Raw genomic sequence first — 19528 nt, forward strand, 5'->3', positions numbered from 1 at the left:
AAAGCTTTTTTGTGTTTGCAAATGTGTTAATTCACAGTTTACTTTGACAAAAGTGTTTTTTGCAATGTACTAAACTAATGTTAGGGGCCTATAACTTTTTTCCAACTCCTAAAATAGGTTTAAGTGAGGAATTGCTAGGCACGATTCACAAAGGTAAACTGAGATGAAAGTGTAACTTTACGACTTTTGGTATTCACTAAGGGTATTTACGAGTAGTAAAGTTTGAATTTTGTTTCAGTTAAACTTATGTTTTGGTCTTAAGTTTAACTGAGACCACAGCTGAGACAAAAGTTCAACTACTCGTTAATCCCCTTTGTGAATACTGAAAGTCGTAAAGTTAGACTTTTATCTCAGTTTACATTTGTGAATCGAGCCCGCTGTTTGGAAGGGTCAAGTTGTAGCCGTCCCTACCAAATACAGATTCCTATCCATCTGTGTTATTGGCTTATGACTGAAAAAGCAGCTGTAGCCATTGAAAGTTACCGACCCCCATTGTTAAAAAAAACCAAATCTTGGGGGGGGGCGAAGGTTAACAAACCTTTAAAACGTTTTAAACTTTTTTTTTAATCACAGTCCTATGTTCTTTGATGAAAGTGAGCTGTGTGAAAAAAAATGCAATATAATCACATACATGGTGGTCTGCTAATTCCTTCAGTTTGAGACTCACCTCATGCATATCGATGAGTTAGGTTGGATTGCACCCCACTACGATTCAGAATTTCCTGAACCAACATAGGTCGGTTTGCTTAATTCCGCACTGATCACAAAAATATTGCTTGCTATTTATGATCATTATTTTACAACCAGTGTTTTGTTCGTCTGGCCCTTAGTGTTTTATTCAATTTGTTTTCAATACTGGCACTCAGAAATCACAGCATCAGGAAAATGCAATGATTGTAGTCATAGTAATTTAAGTGGTGGAGAGAAGGTCCTTTTAGTGATATCTAGGAATGTCCGGAAACGTTGCCAGTGGTGAAATTCAATGTAGTTACGCTACTGCAAAAAAAAAGATCACCTCTCGCATTCTGTTCTAAATTGCTTAAGTTGAACATACCATATTTAATTAAATAATGTTGAAACATCTGATTATACCGTAAGCTTTTCAATTAACTGCTAATTGACCCTGATTTTATTTCTCTTGAAAGGTATTGGTACCATTGATGGTACAGCTGAGAAGGACAAAGATTTCAGAGGGAAAGCTCAGAAGCAGGTACAGTTCAATCCAGGCCAAACCATAGCCAGTTGGAAAGTGCGGATTTTGACGGATGGGGAATATGAGCAGTCCGAAACATTTCAGATTGCTCTTTCCGACCCGGTAATGGCAGTCCTGGAGTTCCCAGAGGTGGCCACTGTGGAGATCATTGATCCCGGCGATGGTAAGGACACTTCTTGTTTTCTGTGATTAATCATGTACATATGAACAGTCACAGTAACATATGGCCATAAAAATGTGCACTGATTAATAATTTCGCAAAAACATAAATTCCCTAAATTTGGCAACCTTTATGCTCATGCCTCTACGTTTCAGTATTACTTATCTTCATGAACTCTTTTGTCTTATTTCGTTTCTTTCTCTGCATGCCAACTAACATGTTTTATAAAATTTTCTTCATTTTCCATTTGGGAATTTTCTATTCTCAAATAGAAAAAAACTCTTGGATATGACCCGCAATCTATATTTTGTGTGGTGAATGCCTGCTTTGAATTATTTTCAACTCTTCTACAAATTATCTGGGCACCCATATTTCTTCCCTTTATTTTTATTCATTATTCATTTGTATTGACTTTTCATTTCTAATATTCATAATTTTCTGTAACCTGAAACTCATCCGATCAAATCCCATTATTTTTTTCATAAACTTGATGATTATGTCACTGACCATACTTTCAAGAATGTGGTCATGCTACATGTAACTTTATACTGAAACAATTGTTTTGTATCCATTCATAATGTATAGTCTTCGGCAGCAGTCAATGGGTCAGACTCCCTCCCTGCCTCTGGGACTGCACACTGACCACCTGATAAGTCCCTCAAGGATACTCCATCAGCCCCACCCTGTTTAATGTCTACATGGCTCTACTTGCATCCATCGTCAGATCACACGGACTAAACATCGTATCGTACGCAGACTACACCCAACTCATCCTCTCTCAATCCAACAAACACAACATCTCCAAACACAACTTTCAAGAAGGAATGGAAGCAGTCGCCAGGTGGATGAAGAACAGATGTCTAAAACTCAACACAGACAAAACCAAAGTACTCCTCGTGGGCCCACACCCCGATGCCTGAAATGACACCTGGTGGCCCCCTGCCCTCGGGAACCCTCCCGTCCCCACGTACCACGCACACAACATCGGAATCATCCTGGACTCTGAACGTAAAATGGACCGCCAAATCAATGCTGTCACCTCCTCCTGCTACTACACCCTCTTCTACTCCAAAAGACCTTCAACTGGATTCCCCTCGAACACAGGAAAACCATCACCCACGCCCTCAACAGCAGACTGGACTACAGCAACGCACTCTACACTGGGATCAACAAAAACCTCACCTGCAAACTCCAGAACGTCCAGAACTCTGCCGCCAGACTAGTCCTCAACCTACCACTCCACTGCCAAATCAGCCAACACTTATGGACACTACACTGGCTCCCCGTCAAGAAGAGAGTCACCTTCAAGCTCCTCACCCACGTCCACAAGACCCTTCACAACACCGGACCCTACTACATGAACCACCGCCTCTCTTTCCACGCACCCCAAAGATCCCTCCACTCAGTCCAGCTCTTCCTTGCAATGGTACCACCATTGCATCAAGAAGACCAGAACAGGAGGACACTACTTCTCCCTCCGCGTGGCCAAGGATTGGAACTCCCTCCACCTCAGACAGACACCAACTCTCCCCAAGTTCCTGAAGGACCACAAAACCTGGCTTTTCGAAGAATCACCATGAACATCCAGGAGCTGCGCTCCTCCTTCAGCGCTTTGAGACCCTTTGGGTGTTTAGCTGCACTTTATAAACCCCTGATTGATTGATTGATAGTATATCCTGTACAAGTTGTAGCATCTGCATCATTGTGGTACATGGTAAAATGTTCTGCCTATTATCTGCAGTGTCCCTTTCACCTTTACTCTCAACACCCAACAATAAAAATGTTTTCTGTAGGTCAGCAAAATGCTTTTTCATGTAAAATCTATCCATTACACCCAAAACTGTCCTAACCCTCCATTAAGTCTTCAGTGTGAATGTCCTAAGTATTGATGTACTTTTGGTGTGTGTCTGCCAACCTGTTTTATATGTCTTATAAAGTCCAGCTCGGGCTATTGCACACGCTTTTTTAGGAGTAGTAAAATCAAATCTTGGGAATATTTTTAGAAAATCCCAAATTACACAGCTCAAGTGTTTGCTATCGTGATTCACCAGGAGCTGGTTATATATACCTTCCATAAGCTTCACTGGCTCCCGGTTGTCATCCATGTTTTAGTATTAGTATTGATACACCAGACCACCTACCACAGTGGCATAGAACAGAGAATGACAAGAATAAATTCAATAAATCCCTACTGCCTGGGACAGATCTTGCTATCTTTGGGTATGGGGTTTCCATCTTTTGGACTAAGATCCTGGCATGTAAGGTTTTGCAGGTCACAGGATTTAAATCACAGAAGGCGATTCCAGTTGAGCTAAACTTAGATAAGTCTATGGCTGCCTCTGTTTTGTCCTTGCCAGCGACCTTATGCCTTAGTGTTGCAAAGCATTAAAAATATGACTTCACTTGACCGTGGCACTAAGCATGTTGAGACGAAACCCCATGCCAAGAAACTTATATAATTTAAATATGGTCCTTTTCCTGGTCCCGAAATTTAGGTTTGAATGTGATCAGGTTTATCAATGTGGTTTGATTATACATCTGAGGCACTTCTCAACCTTAATAGATTGGAAAATACACCATGAAACTTGTGTGCACACAGACTGGGAAGTTTGGCAAACAGCCCCATACAAACTAAAATAAAGTCAATCAGGAATCTGGTATTAGTGTGTTACAGAATGAGGGGCCTTGAGCCAGATGTTCGAAGCATTTTAGCAGTCGCAAACAGCCCATCAGTCCGTTTGTGACTGATAAAATGCTTTTTGTGATGTACCAACCCTATTTTGCGAGTCGGTAACCTCTTACAGACTCTCAACATAGGGTTTGCGAGTCCCTGTTAGGAAGGGGTGGGTTAAGGGCACCCCTTCCTAATAGCGAGTCGCACTGGTATGTACAAATGATTTGCAACCGAGAATGCATTCGCAAAACATTAGCAGCTATCACCAACTTCAAGTTAGTGGTTACCCATTCACAAATGGGAAGGGGTCACCAAGTGACCCCTTTCCATTTGTTAATGTGAATGTGGGCACCAACATTTTTTAAGAGCAGGCAGAGGTCCCACAGAAAATGGTCTGCATTACAAAAACAAATTGCTTTATTTAAAAATCATCCACAGACAAGAATAAAGGAAACTTAAAGGACAGCCGTATTTGATTTTGGACTTCTTTCCTGGTGCACTTTCCATTGTTTTAGAATTTCTTGTCTGGATCCCAGTGGAACCCTACTGCGGCGGACTCTGGTAGTTTTGTGCACAGGACTCTTACATGTATTGAATAGGGATAGAGGGGCTGAACTAAGGTCAGCCGCAGTTTTTGGATTTTGTATAGCATCCACAGACATGGGTGCCGATCACGATCCGTTAAAAACCGCGTACGAACCGTCGGTCGGAGCGAATTCCCCGTCCGACTCGTACCCGGTTGTAAAACTTTACAAACATGGAATTACGATTCGCACGGAAACACCATTTCCGTACGAATCGTAAAAAACACCGACCGACGAAAATATACATACGAATGTGATCCGGGAATGCTGCGACGTGACGTCGGGACGCTTTCAGGCAGCGTTTCACGAACCAGGAATTACGATTCGAACCGACAGCAGTCCGGACGGCAATATTTTCACGGCACCCAAAAAGTGCCGCAAAAGCGAAGTACGGCGCGAATCGACCAGAGTAGGTGGCCCGGTACGCGCCGACCCCCCCCCCAGCCCCCGTAGGTACGCGCCGACCCCCCCCCCAGCCCCCATAGGTACGCGCCGACCCCCCCCCCGCCCCCGTAGGTACGCGCCGACCCCCCCCCCGCCCCCGTAGGTACGCGCCGACCCCCCCCGCCCCCGTAGGTACGTGCCGACCCCCCCTGTGTGTACACCCGTGTACGGTGCGTACCCCCCCGTGTACGCTCGAGTCGAACCCCCCCCCATGTATGTACGGTGCGTACCCCCCCGTGTGCGCTCGAGTCGAACCCCCCCGTGTACGCTCGAGTCGAACCCCCCCGTGTATGTACGGTGCGTACCCCCCCGTGTACGCTCGACTCGGACCCCCCCCGTGTACGTTCGAGTCGTACCCCCACCCGTGTATGTACGATGCGTACCCCCCCGTGTACGCTCGAGTCGAACCCCCCCGTGTACGCTCGAGTCGAACCCCCCCCCGTGTATGTACGGTGCGTACCCCCCCGTGTACGCTCGAGTCGAACCCCCCCGTGTACGCTCGAGTCGGACCCCCCCGTGTACGTTCGAGTCGTACCCCCACCCGTGTATGTACGGTGCGTACCCCCAGCGCTACGCTGGGGCTACGCGCTGGGGGTACGCACCGTACATACACGGGTGGGGGTACGACTCGAACGTACACGGGGGGGTCCGACTCGAGCGTACACGGGGGGTTCGACTCGAGCGTACACGGGGGGTTCGACTCGAGCGTACACGGGGGGGTTCGACTCGAGCGTACACGGGGGGGTTCGACTCGAGCGTACACGGGGGGTTCGACTCGAGCGTACACGGGGGGGTCCGACTCGAGCGTACACGGGAGGTTCGACTCGAGCGTACACGGGGGTTCGACTCGAGCGTACACGGGGGGGTTCGACTCGAGCGTACACGGGGGGTTCGACTCGAGCGTACACGGGGGGGTTCGACTCGAGCGTACACGGGGGGTTCGACTCGAGCGTACACGGGGGGTTCGACTCGAGCGTACACGGGGGGGTTCGACTCGAGCGTACACGGGGGGGTTCGACTCGAGCGTACACGGGGGGTTCGACTCGAGCGTACACAGGGGGGTCCGACTCGAGCGTACACGGGAGGTTCGACTCGAGCGTACACGGGGGGTTCGACTCGAGCGTACATGGGGGGGTTCGACTCGAGCGTACACGGGGGGTTCGACTCGAGCGTACACGGGGGGGTTCGACTCGAGCGTACACGGGGGGTTCGACTCGAGCGTACACGGGGGGGTTCGACTCGAACGTACACGGGGGGTACGCACCGTACACGGGTGTACACACAGGGGGGGTCGGCACGTACCTACGGGGGCTGGGGGGGGGGGGTCGGCGCGTACCTACGGGGGCTGGGGGGGGGGTCGGCGCGTACCTACGGGGGCTGGGGGGGGGTCGGCGCGTACCTACGGGGGCTGGGGGGGGGGGGCGGCGCGTACCTACGGGGGCTGGGGGGGTCGGCGCGTACCTACGGGGGCTGGGGGGGGGTCGGCGCGTACCTATGGGGGCTGGGGGGGGTACGGCACGTACCGGGCACCTGTTTGGACGTCTCCATGGTTGTTATGGGAGTTCGGTGCGGACGGTCTTTTCACCATACGGTTGTACATTCGGACGCCCGGGATGGATCGTGATTCCCCGGTCGGAGTTCACCTTTCACGTTTGTACGGTGAATCGTACGAGGACGTGTCGGACACATTTTCCGACCCGAGGACGTGTGGGGAAATATTCCCAGTGCGGTTCGTATGGACTTTTTACCATGCGAATCGTGATTGCCAGTTCGTACGGCACTTGTACGATTCGTACGGTAAAAAGACCCGATACGAGTCGTACGGGGACATTTTTTACCGGATCGTGATCGGCACCATGGTGTTCTGTTGACCCCAGAAGCCCACCATCCCTGTGAGTGCAGGCCATTCCCAAAGGGTCTCAAAGCGAGACATACATCATGAATATTAATGAGGTAGGTCTATTTGCGACCCACTGGGAATCGCAAAATGTGTCTCAGACACATTTGTACATGGGTGTTTGCAATTTCCTAATTGCAAATCGCAAAAATATGCAATTAGGAAATCGCAAACTCACTTTTTTGTACATCTGGCTCCATATGTATCATTATTAGACATTGTGATTACATAATTGCGATTCTCTGCGAGTCGCAATTAGGTATTCGCTATTTGAATGTATGAAACTCCATGAGTTTCATTTAGAGTTTCCTAGTGGGTCACAAATAGATCTACCTCATTAATATTCATGAGGTAGGTCGCAATTTTCAACCCATTAGGAAACACAAAATTCACAGGGTTGGCAGCCTGCTGGGGTAATCAGACAACCATGTCTGTGATTGCTTTTAAATAAAGCAGTATTTGTTTTTTTAAATGCAGCCCGTTTTCCTTAAAGGTACACCGGATGCGTTTAAAAAAAGAAAAATGAAAAGTATTCTATTCATTTTTTAAGAGAAGGCAGTGGTCCCCTGAAAAAACGTTTTCGCTAACATTCACAAAATGGAACGGAGTCCTTGGGGAACCCTTCCCTTTTGTGAATGGGTTACCACCTGCTTGAAGTAGGTGATAAAATGCGAATGTTTTGGACCGCATTTTGGTCACAAAAAGTTCTACATACTGCTGCGATTTGGTATTAGGAAGGGACGCCCTGTACACGCCCTTTCCTAATTCAGTACTGGGATGTTACCGAATCGCAAATTGGAATTCAATCATACCAAAATGCATTTCTGCGGTCGGTCTGTTTGCGACCGCAAAAATGCATTATACATATGAACCAACATTCCACAACCACGCATTGTGAGTAGCGGGCCCACTGTATTCAACGTAGTTCATATGCTAGCTAGATCATGAACCTTTCTGAGATGATGAAAATTCTCCTCATGAGCAGAAGGCACAAATGACGCTTTCTCACAGACACTTTCATGGAATTTACACCTGCCCTTTGGATAAAAGACTTTCAGCGGGTGTCAATATCAGAAATACCGTCTCTGAGAGCATTGGCAGGGAAGAAGGACATGGAATGTAGTGTGTGGAATCCTGGCAAGTCCTCTTTCAATAGCTGTGCGCGCCCTGTGTTGTGTTTGAAGGCCGGCGTGCAACACATCGATAACATGACAGCAGAGTGTAGCTAAGAGGAGAGGAGATAAAGAAGGCATGTGCCAGAGCTGCGGATCCCACTAGCATCTTCTCTTTGTATTTGGCTCCTCGCCAGGAGCTTGAAGTAAAGTCTAATTGCCAAATAGGGCTGCTTTTAAAAGAAAACATAAAAGAAAAAATAACATGAATGGTAGAATAAAGCTGTAATCTAAAACTGACACCTAGAGAAAGCTAATCACAAAATTGTGTCAAGGGGATATTATCAAATATTATTAAAATTCAAAACATCCCATGCCACTGCTTTTTTTTAAAAAGCTTCAGTGTTTGGTCTTTAAAACGTGTGCTGACCCTGTCACCAACTAAAGATATCCTTGCGCTGGTTTACTAAGTTGTAGGCTTAGATGACTCTGTGGTAAGCTTAGATGACTCGGTGGCAAGCAAGAGAGGATGTGCCAAGTAATCCTGCTTTTCTGATAATCCCAGAAATGTGAAGTCAAATTTGTCTCCGAGGATTACCTTCGCTAAGTCTCACATTCTTACAAGCCTCTCTATTGACGTTGGCTTTGTCATTTGAGTGAATGCCTTTACTTTGGCGGACTGAATGGGCTTTCCTGCACTTTTCTTGTTTTATTTTTACGCTAGCAGTTTGGAATTTCTAGCTTCACACGAGACTGGTTTTCTTCCTGCCAACTATCAGTGTCATTTATTCCTTCATGAAAAATCTTTCCATATTCTAACATGTTCTCATTCCCAAATGAGAATGAATTGTGGAATAAGCAGGAAATATGATCAGCTGTATGTAAGATTAGACTACACTATTCATGCCTGTGCCTTCCTTAGTGTCTGTGGTATAAACAAACATTCATAGCTCTGCAATTCAGTATTTGCATAAATCTCGGACTAACATATGTCGTATTTATATTCTCTTTATTGCTCCATTTAATGTAATATACTTGTGTCCAGTCATGGCCTTTTATCCTACACATCAGTGTTATCAACTGTACTTGTCAATTTGTGTCACATGCAGACATTGAAGACTACTCCTCCCACAAAGCACCGCTTAGGTAAATAGATTCTTGGGAATTGTAACATTTAACGTACTTGGAGGCATCTATCAGTGTGTGTGAGAATGCAAGACAACAAGCCTTGCTAACAACTACTCTATCAGAAATTATCAATGCTGATGGAAATCTCCAACTCCCCCTATCTACAGATCATGCATACAAGGAGTTGAAAGGTGGATTCATTCTGTTGTTGTAAAGTATTTTTTTTTTTACCTCCTAAGGTTAATGCACGTGTATAGATTTGCTCACGTGTATACTTACTATTACTCCTAGTAGTAACGTCACTCTTTTCTGCTGTTCACCATTTCTGATTGTACAGTTACTCCTAATTATGGATTTATCAGCCTCCTCCTTTGCTGGAGTCTCTTTCCCCTGGATTCACAAGTGTTAAGTTACTACTCGTAGCGTTTCATATGTATGCGGAGAGACACGCCACTGTGGTAGAGGTCTCTCTATGGGAAAGTATAGGAAAAATGAAAACTATATTCGATTTTCCGCGGATATCGTTTGCAGTCATTCTCATGTACCTCCTAAATCATTCTGACATCCATTGAGGTTAAGAAGTGCTATAATACCTGTAGCAAATACATTTTTTATAAAATGTGCTGCTATAGTGATAAAAACTCTATAAGATATGCAAATCAAGTTCACAAAGAAACTGAGATTTAGAATTTGATGGTAAGAGCCAGGTACAAGGTTCCCTGGTCAGCATTGTTGTGATTTCCTTTCGGGTCCTGCCTGCCTCGTTGCTGTGGCTAGTTACCATCGGTGTGAGGACAATCGCTCTGTGGCTGCTGGGCGGCATCTTACTAAAGATGAGCTCAATGCACAGGGTCGGACTGGGACAGAAAAATAGGCCCTGGGCACCACAATTAACAAGCATTGGCATAGCCAATAGGTCTCGCCTTTGGGACCTTATAAGTGTTTAGCCATGCAACAGTGCCATAACTAAATACTTATAAGGTCCCAAAAGCGAGACCTATTGGCTATGCCAAGCGGCCGTGCGGCCGTGAAAGTTAAAATGATCGCAATCAAACATCAAAGCGGCCGCGAAAGTGAAAGTAATTGCGGTAAAGCGCGCACATGCACTGTAGCTCTAGGCTGGCCTGGTAGCACTTTTTGGAGCCCTCTCAATAAGTCTCACCAGACCAGCACATGCGCTGGGTCAGGCGAGACCTAAAAGTGGCCCCATTAGAGAATTGGATAGGGAAAAGAGTGGTCAATGTTTGCAAATAATGTTGGGCAATTTTTAACTTGTGAAGACACGCTGTATAAGTGTTTTGCGAGCTACAAACGCCTGCATGAATTTCAGCTCGTGTAGTCAGTGTTTGTAAAAATATCTTGGAAATGAACAGTAGAAACCGGCCCACCAGACCATGAATCAGGAACACAAACAGCCAAAATCCGGCCCACACACTGACCTGTCAGACCAGCCCGACGGGCACAGCCTTATTGCCCTACAGGCCAGTCCGACTCTGGCAAAAAGTGTTCAAACCCGTTTGAAAAATTCCCTGTGCCATTTAATTCGTCTCTGGATGGCACCGGACGATCACGAGCCTCAATTAAAAGAGCCATTCACAGCCAAGTGAGGGGAAAGCTGCTCACAAAAGATGCGCCAGGATTCAGCATTCAGATAAGAAAAGGGATTCCACAGAACATGAAAGAGAAGTCCATTCTTTGTGAGCCTGGAGAGATAGCGAGCTGACTGTGTGCCAAGGGCTTTGAACACCGGCTTGGAAGGAGTGGGAGGGCCCAGCTGCCTGAAACAAGACGGGGCTCTTGTTTAAAAGAAATGCGAAAAAAAGCAGTTCAAAGCATGAGATGGCTCACATGTAATGGACTTTAGAAAAGTCGATGGAAAGTGGATGACCCCTATCTGCTACTTGTAATGTTAACAATTTTAGTAACAACACAATCTCCAATTTTCCAATTTAGATCTCAGTAACACCATCTACATTTCCTTTGTGCTGTAAAAAAAACCTAAAAATTGGGCTTAATACAGTATTGCCTTCCTGGCCTCTCTGTTTCACGTTTTTACAGGTGACCAGCTGCAATTCAAACCTGTGTCGTGCATCAGTAAGATGCTATTTTTGCAACAGGTGCAGTAACCCACTGAGCTTTCTTAGCAGCATAGAAACCATTGAGGTTTATAGTATTGGAAGTTTTTTTTTTTCTAACTCTCCCTCTGTGCTTACTGTAGTAATGCAGAAACTCTGTGCCATGGATGTCTTCTTCTTGCACGCGTGCTATTTATCGCAAGCAGAGTTACAGCACCATTGTTCTGTGTGTTTTCTCAATAGAGTCGACAGTCTTTATTCCTCAATCGATCTACAACATCGAAGAAGACACCGGCGAGCTGTTCATCCCAGTGAGACGCAGCGGGGATGTGAGCCAGGAGCTGATGGTCATCTGCTTCACTCAACAAGGTAAGGAAACCAAGAGTACGTAAATACTGTTACGTGGACTTTGCCATCCATTTGCGCGACAATCGTTTACATGTAACGGGAAGCAACACACCTATATGTGACTCACAATTTGGCATTATTTAAGTTTTGAAATATATTTGTTTAGCTGTCTTTTTATTTCAATTCATAACTTTTGCAAAAATGGACTCTAAAGGCCCTATTAAGACCCTGGCCTCCATTCCACCAGAGCACTGGGAGATGTGCTCTACTGCCCTGGTGGACTACAGCATGCCGTATTTAGAGATCTCCACTTGCCTGATGATGATCTCTGTGCCTGCAGAGGAGCCTCCACCATGGAAGCCCTCCTGAAGGCGCTGTAGCGTTGCTCTGTGGGTGCCATGTTCGAAACGCAAGCAGAGCAAGGCTGTTTGTTTTACAGACTAAAACTTCCAAAGCAAGAGTTTGTTTTTGTAAACAAAGAAAAACACTTTTCAATGTCCACATGGCCCTCACTAATATTAACATCTCATTGGCTGCTTTGATGTCGTTAATAGGGACCATAATTTCTTAGAAACAAAATTAGCTGATCCAAATTTGAAGCATTACCAGTCCTCTGAGTGACCACCAAAGCTTGCCAATGATACCGCCACATGAGATGGTTACCCAAAGGCATAAAATATTTGGAGATTTTTCTCATTCACAGGCAACACTTAAACCTATCCCCATGGGGCAGAGTTCCAATAATCAAAATCACAGTGGTGCCCACTTCAATTATTTATTTTACTTGCTTTTGTTACAAATGCACAGAGAACTGTGAACCACATAGATCATGATAGAAAATCATTTATATAGGGTATTACGGAGACCTGACTGAAAGCAGCCAAATTACATGCCCACACCAAAGCTGCAGGTTTAAGGCTACCGCATTTGAGGAGTTATTACTTGGTGCTTCAATGATTACTATATTATTTCACATGCCAGGTGAAACACCCCCAGCGTGGGTCCAATAGGAAAGGAAACTGATAGACAACCAAAACAAATTGCACCCTGTATATACATTTAAGAAGATCCCTCAAAACACAACTCAACTCGATACTGGCTGCTATGCACACCAATTCCAACCATGCTTGCGATCTATTAGGTGCCCATTCCATGCCACTTGCTCACAATACATTGTGGCATAATGTAGAAATATGAATTAAGATTAATATGATACACTGGAGGTCGTGGAAGAGAAAGGGCATAGAGAGGGTGGAGTAACATTTTGTTGACGAGGTGATTGAAATCTTCCTAATGCTCAAAGTTTGATCACTAGATGATTCACACAAATTGCAATTTACACAACTTACTCATTACATATGCCAAAGGCCTGTTACTGCAAGAAACTTAATTGATTAAAATGGTGGGGTAACTACGGTGGAGTCAGTCAGTCAAAATTACTTTATTCGGCTCGTATCAAGAACCATAAAAGTGCAAAACATCACGTATATATACAATAAATAACATTTAAAATAAGCATTTACAGATGGTTTTAAAACAATACTAAAAATAAGACTTGGTCAAATTTAATCAAAATTCACAATTAATTATAAACAACACTATGTCCACTTGATTTTTTCCCTTAATCTCATCGCAATAGCCAAAAAATGTGCTATGTTAAAAATCTCCCAAGTAGTACCTAGCAGCTGGAGATTCAAAAGAGCAGGTTTGACTTGTCTAAATCCTTTGTTCTTGATAAGTGGGATGATGAACTTTTTACGGAGAGGGGACAAATGTTTACAAAAAAAGAGAAAGTGAGCAGTATCCTTAAGGGAGAATCTGTCACAAGAACAGATCTCCAAGTCCCTGTCCTTCATCCAACCAACAGAATCAGTAAGCAAAAGATGGTATTTGTTCAGTCTAAACCTGGTCAATAAAAAGCGATGATTCATGTTATTCACTATGGTCAAGTAGGGTTCTATGCTGCCTGTTGTTATTAATAACTGATGGGCCTTTACTGAAGGTTTTGTTAACTCCTTTTCTTCTCTAGCTAAGGTTGTTCTATGTTTATGTGTATCTTTTACCCATTTTATGTCTCCCTTTGATAAATTATTAGGGTTATCAAATATGTCTGGGCGACCTATTTCGTCACTTAGGTTCTTAACATAGCGCAGCCAAGGAATACCCTTTCCGAACTCGAGCGATAAACAATCTTTTATAATTACACGATTTAACTCAAGTTCCGGATTTAGCCAGATTGATAACCATTTTAATAGGGGGGCTAATGCTATCCGATCAGTTAAATAACCAACCCCACATTCTTGATGGACAATGTAACCGGAGGTTGCCTGGGGAAGTGATAGAATAGATTTAAGGAACTTGTCCTCTACCACCTGAAGTTCCTTTACATTTTTAAATCCCCACAGGTCCGCACCATACATGGCTATAGAGATACATTTGGCTGCATAAATATTCAATATAGCTTGCATGGGTTTCACCCCCAGTTTACGAGCAAAGTCCAACACGCCTATGATTGATCTGGCAAAGGCATTTCGTTTTGCAGCTAATTGAGGGGCCCATGATGACTTATCATCAAAAATGACCCCCAAGTATGGAAAACTGGTGATTCTGGATAAGACATGGCCCTCACAAAACATAGTCTTGGTTTTGTTGGGTTTACAACCTACAGTCATAACATGAGATTTGGCGAAATTCACGCTTAAATCAAGTCTTTTCATAAAATCAGCAAATGTATCTAAAAGACTTTGAAGCCCTACTGCCGTACGCGCTAACAGTGCAGCATCGTCTGCATATAATAATGCAGGAATGTGGTACTTCCCTGCCCTAGGAATATCCTTACATGTCTCAGTTAAGGCAGTGGCTAGGTCGTTAATGTAAAGTGTAAAAAGCAGGGGAGCTAAGATACAGCCGTGCCTGACACCATTAGAGATTCCGATCTTGCCAGTACAGTTGCCCAAACGGTCGAATCTAACAGTAGCAGAAAGATCTCTGTGAAGATCAGCTAAGAAATAGACAAGGTTTTCATCTACTCCATACTTGAGAAGAAGTTCCCACAATTTCGACCAATTTACTCGGTCGAAGGCCGAGGATAAGTCCATAAAGGCAAGATATAACGTCCCTTTCTTAGCTATGGTATATTTACCTATTAAAAGGTAAAGATTCAGGCTTTGGTCTATGGTGCCCCGATCCTTTCGGAACCCATATTGTAGGCACGAAAGGGTGTTGGTATCCTCCAACCATTCTGTTTATTTTGCCCAAGACTACTCGCCCCAGGACTTTTACTGCGGAATCAATAAGGGAGATAGGGCGGTAACAACAAGGGTCCCCTCTATTACCCTTTTTAAAAATAGGTATGATCACAGACTCGGACCAAGTGTCCGGAATGCCTGCGACACAGACCCTGTTAAAAATATTCGTTAAAACTGTGGACCAGGTCTCCATATCTGATTTAAAAAGGTCCGATGGGACGCCATCGGGTCCTGGAGCCTTGTTACTCGTCATCTTGCCGATGGCCTCAACCACCTCGCCCTTGGTTACCAATAAAGTATATTGTTTCACAGTGGGAAGGGGGGAATTCGATCCACCATTCATACCCACTTCGTAGACTGACTTGAAGTGAGAGTACCACTGGTGTACCCCAATACCGCAATCTAATTTGTTATTACAGGGATCACGAAAAAAAGGTTTATTAACAACGGACCAGAACTTTGCACTATTACGAAGGACGTCAACGGAAGAAAGTTCTTCCCACGCGTCCTCCCGGATCTCCTTTTTCCTGGTTTCCAAGGTTTTAGTATATTCTTTCCTAAGTTGGGCTATGTTAGACCGATTCAAAGGGTTGCTGCTCAAGGCCGCCCTCAGCTTTCTGTTGGCCAATGAACAGTTTTTGTCAAACCATCCCAACTCAGCCTTGTCCATTGTTTTAACAGGACACCGAAGTTCTGCTGAGATCTGAGAGCAGATTACGGAATACGCCCCTAGTACTTCCACGTTCCCTGCTTCTAAGTCAAGGCACATGGTCAACTCTGGGCCAACCTTCCTTTTTAAGTTAGCAAAAAAATCAGCAGGAATAACTTTGTTCCATCTGATCCTGCGATCCTGATCTGTGGGGCGAATATGAGATTTGTCCGTTTTATCAGGGGTCATATCAGGTTGTAAGAGGAGATCAGACAAGGTGAGGACCACAGGATTATGGTCACTAAAATGTGTCCAAGCTGCTGAATATCCGATAGTCCTGTTCCCCAGTGCTGTACTGATAAAGATATAATCAATCACAGAGTATTTCCCGTTCCCTTTAAACGTTGGGATGTTCTCATCCACCATGGGTGGGAGTAACAGGCCATAGTCAGCAAGGATTATTTCCAAAAGGACACCCTGAGGTGAGTGCTCAAAATGAGCCTCCCGTGACTCTGTTGGCCCTAGAGGATCCGTCAGAAGACATTTCTCAGGACATCTGTGGATATTAAAATCACCCATGATAATAATAGGACAATTTATCTCGTTTTCCTCCTTAAATTTTACCAAGAAAGAATTTAATGCGGTGAGATGATCAACCGTGGTATCTCTATAATAAGAATTATAAAAATTAACAATTAAAAAGTTACTGCCCCCATTAAGGGAAATTTGAACTGCCAAACAATTGCATGAGCCTGTGTCGAGTTGAGTCAGCGAGCCTGAGATGTTTGCTGAAATCAAAGTAACCAACCCCCCCTTAGCCCTCCCCATATTAGACGGTACAGCAGACACAAAAAAGCTTTTATAGCCATCTATACACAGGGTGTTATCAGTATCCCAAGTTTCTTGGAAACAGATTACTTCACCTGAACAGATAAAATCTCTCCAGGCTGGGTCATCTGTTTTGTTTCTCAGCCCGGCTATGTTCCAGGTGACCAATTTAGTTAAAGGACCCATGGATCCATAACTGGGGCCGTTGACTGTCAATGGCACTATATCAGGAACCGCAGGCTGAATATCTGGCACTATAGTTAATTCTTGTAGCCCTAGTCACTCATTCTCGTCTAGGGTGGATAGGGCAGAATATCTGTTAGAGACAGGGACAGCATGATCATGGGGGGCACAACTCTTTGGGAAGTTATTGGTCGTCCTCCTGTCAAAAGCTGGGGGATAAAAGAAACCCAAAGGGAGGACATTAACATAATCATGATGAATTCTAGCTGAACCAGCCTGCCTCAAGATGTCCTCAACCAACCTGGGGGATCTAAAACTTATGACAACACAGTCACCATCAAAACACGTATTAATCTTGCCCACCCAAGGAACTCTTCTTATCATCGGTGGAGTCATTCCTGGCATCTATAAGTTGATCATGAAACATACTTTACCTGACCATACAAGAAATGGCACCAAGAGACGCTAGGAAAACCAGCAAGGTATGGAATATACACCAGATGATTGTTGTAGAACACGCATGATAAATATCTCATAACGACCAGATTTGAAATTCTTAAATTTCAAGATATTACATGACTGGCCTCTATCCGTATTATGACTCTGTAGAACAGGAGAGGTGTAATAATGTTATATATTATAACAATGTCCCGGATTTCAAACATTTTGGGACAACATAAAGAACTGAATAATGAGCACGCTTGAATAGAGTGGTTCTTAATCTGTGGTCCGGGGACCCCTGCGGGTCCGGGAAGCCTACTCATGGGGCCTGAAACTGCTTAGAAAATTAATTAATATGAACAGATTATTATGGTTGATTAGGTGTATACAAATAAAGAAGCAAAATGTGAAACTGAACTTGTAAAACATTCCGTTTATGTAAAAGAACTTGAAGTTGGAGGGGAAAAAATTGTTAGTATCCTCAGAAAGATCTGTGGGAGCAGTGCAAGTGCATGAAACATTATATAGTATGGAGAATGAGTGGCTACAATAGAATTTAGAAAAGCTGCAAGCTATCCATTAAAATTATAACGTAAATTTTTTTATATATATTGTTGTGAGTTATTGTTTGATGAATTTGTGTTTCTGCATTGTCTGTGGATTGTTTTTGTGTTCAAATTATTGAAAATGTTTCGAACGACCAAGTACGAGTTGAAGATCTCGTCCGCGCGGACCGTATCGTTTCCAAACCCGATCCTGTAAGTCCGAGTCGATGCCCGATTCTGACAGCTGTGCGAACTCAGTTTTGGCAAGATGAAAAGGCTTTGGGAATCGGAGTTCGGGGGGCCATAGCAGCCCCCCCTTCACCCTGGGCCATCCGAATTGGTCACAGGGGGTGCCCATGGTTCCCCCCCGATCCAAGCATGCACAGTGTGTCGGACACCATTTGATGCCGCCACAAGGTGCACGCTTTTCCCCACCCACCCCTTTTTGCAATGGGAGCCTGTGTACGTGTTCGGTACACTGGCTCCAATAGAGTTCAATGGGAGTCCGAGCGAACCGAGTTCGTCAATATACGGATGCATTGGAATTGGTTGCATGGACTCCTGGAGCGCTATTGGCTTGGAAAGCTCTCCGGAACTGAGTTGTTCGGGGGGCTTGCCTAATGGGATCGGAATTGGGCCCTATGTTACTTGACATGGTGGATATTCCAGGTCTGACCAACCATAGCCACAGGTGGCGGCACAGGTGGCGGGCAACAGCACTAGCAACAATCAAGATCTCTATTTTGTGCTCTTAGAGAGCTTCCCCTAAAGCTTGGCAGAAATTGGTAGAATTGCCTTTTGTCAGATGGTGATTTACATTATCAACTATCAAATAATTGGACCTCATAAGAATTCTTTATCTAGAATTGTTGGGTCTGCCCTCTTCAGGGTCACCCCCAAATGTTTTGCCTTGTTGCCTCCACTTTTTGCTGAATTCGTTTTTTGTTGGCCTTAGGACTCTACACACTTTACCATTGCTATCCAGTTCTAAAGTGCTTGTGCTCTTTCCCTAAAACATGGCAACATTGACTATACCCAATTGGTGTATTTCATGTACTTGTAAGTTCCTAGTAAAGTGGTGCTGCATGTTGCCTGTAATTTAAATGCTACTAGAGGGCCTGCAGCACTGATTGTGCCACCTAAGGAGCACTTTAAACATATCTTAGGTCTGCCATTTCAGCCCGTGTGCAGTTGTAAGCTGCCATGTCCTGTCCACCTTGGAAAAATAAACCTTTTGCCAGGCCCAAACCTTCCTTTTTAATATATCTAGGTCACCCCTTGAGTGGGCCATAGACTGCCCAGAAGGCAGTTTTCTATGTATATAAAAACAGGACATGCACTTTTAAGTTTTGCATGTATTGTTAGTAAAAAAAATCATACATTATTTTTTACCTACTGCAAGGCCTCCCTCTACCATACAATAACATTGGAGTTACCTTATTACATTTAATAAGCTCTAATTTCCAAGTGGGAGCAGGTAAACGCAGGACCTCCCAATGCCCGCAACAAGGGTCTAAGCTGCTCTTGTTCAGAGGGCCTAACTGGGTCCCTGTCGCCAGCCTGCACTCCATTGCGGTCAGCCTGAACTTGTGACTTTGTCCCGGTCTGCCGCGACCAGATACTCACCATTGTCGCTTTTTGCTTTTTGCCACTATTTTCACCTAAATACTTTAAATCTGCATAGCGCCTGTTCTGCTGAATGGCTTATTGTCATTATGGTCTTGTTTTATTTATGAAAATATACTCTGTTTTTCTAAATTGGTGTGGATTTTGCTTGTGTTGTGTTGTCAATGTACTACTGTTTGAAGTGCTGCATAAACACTTTTTACACATTACCTCTAGGTTAAGCCTGACTGCTTTGTGCCAAGCTACCGGAGGGATAGGGACAGGTTAATTTTACTTGTGCCTCACCATGACAAGGATTGTGGTTGCTGCTTGAGAAGGGTTTCACCTCTCTCAACTAGTAACCCAAGTGCTCACACTCCTCCTCAACATACGC

The 19528-nt window shown here is 44.5% G+C and overlaps 1 protein-coding gene across 1 annotated transcript in view; it reads left to right on the plus strand.

The window, feature by feature from the left end:
* FREM2 (FRAS1 related extracellular matrix 2) overlaps nt 1-19528 on the plus strand; it is a 583269-nt gene that overhangs the window by 280679 nt on the left and 283062 nt on the right. The window contains exons 4-5 of the mRNA XM_085621760.1: nt 1146-1376; nt 11531-11656. Coding sequence (XP_085477886.1) covers nt 1146-1376; nt 11531-11656 — 357 coding nt within the window. The remainder of the gene's footprint in view (nt 1-1145; nt 1377-11530; nt 11657-19528) is intronic.

Source organism: Triturus cristatus, chromosome 8 (genome assembly GCF_964204655.1).
Source record: "Triturus cristatus chromosome 8, aTriCri1.1, whole genome shotgun sequence".
Classification (NCBI taxonomy): Eukaryota; Metazoa; Chordata; class Amphibia; order Caudata; family Salamandridae; genus Triturus; species Triturus cristatus.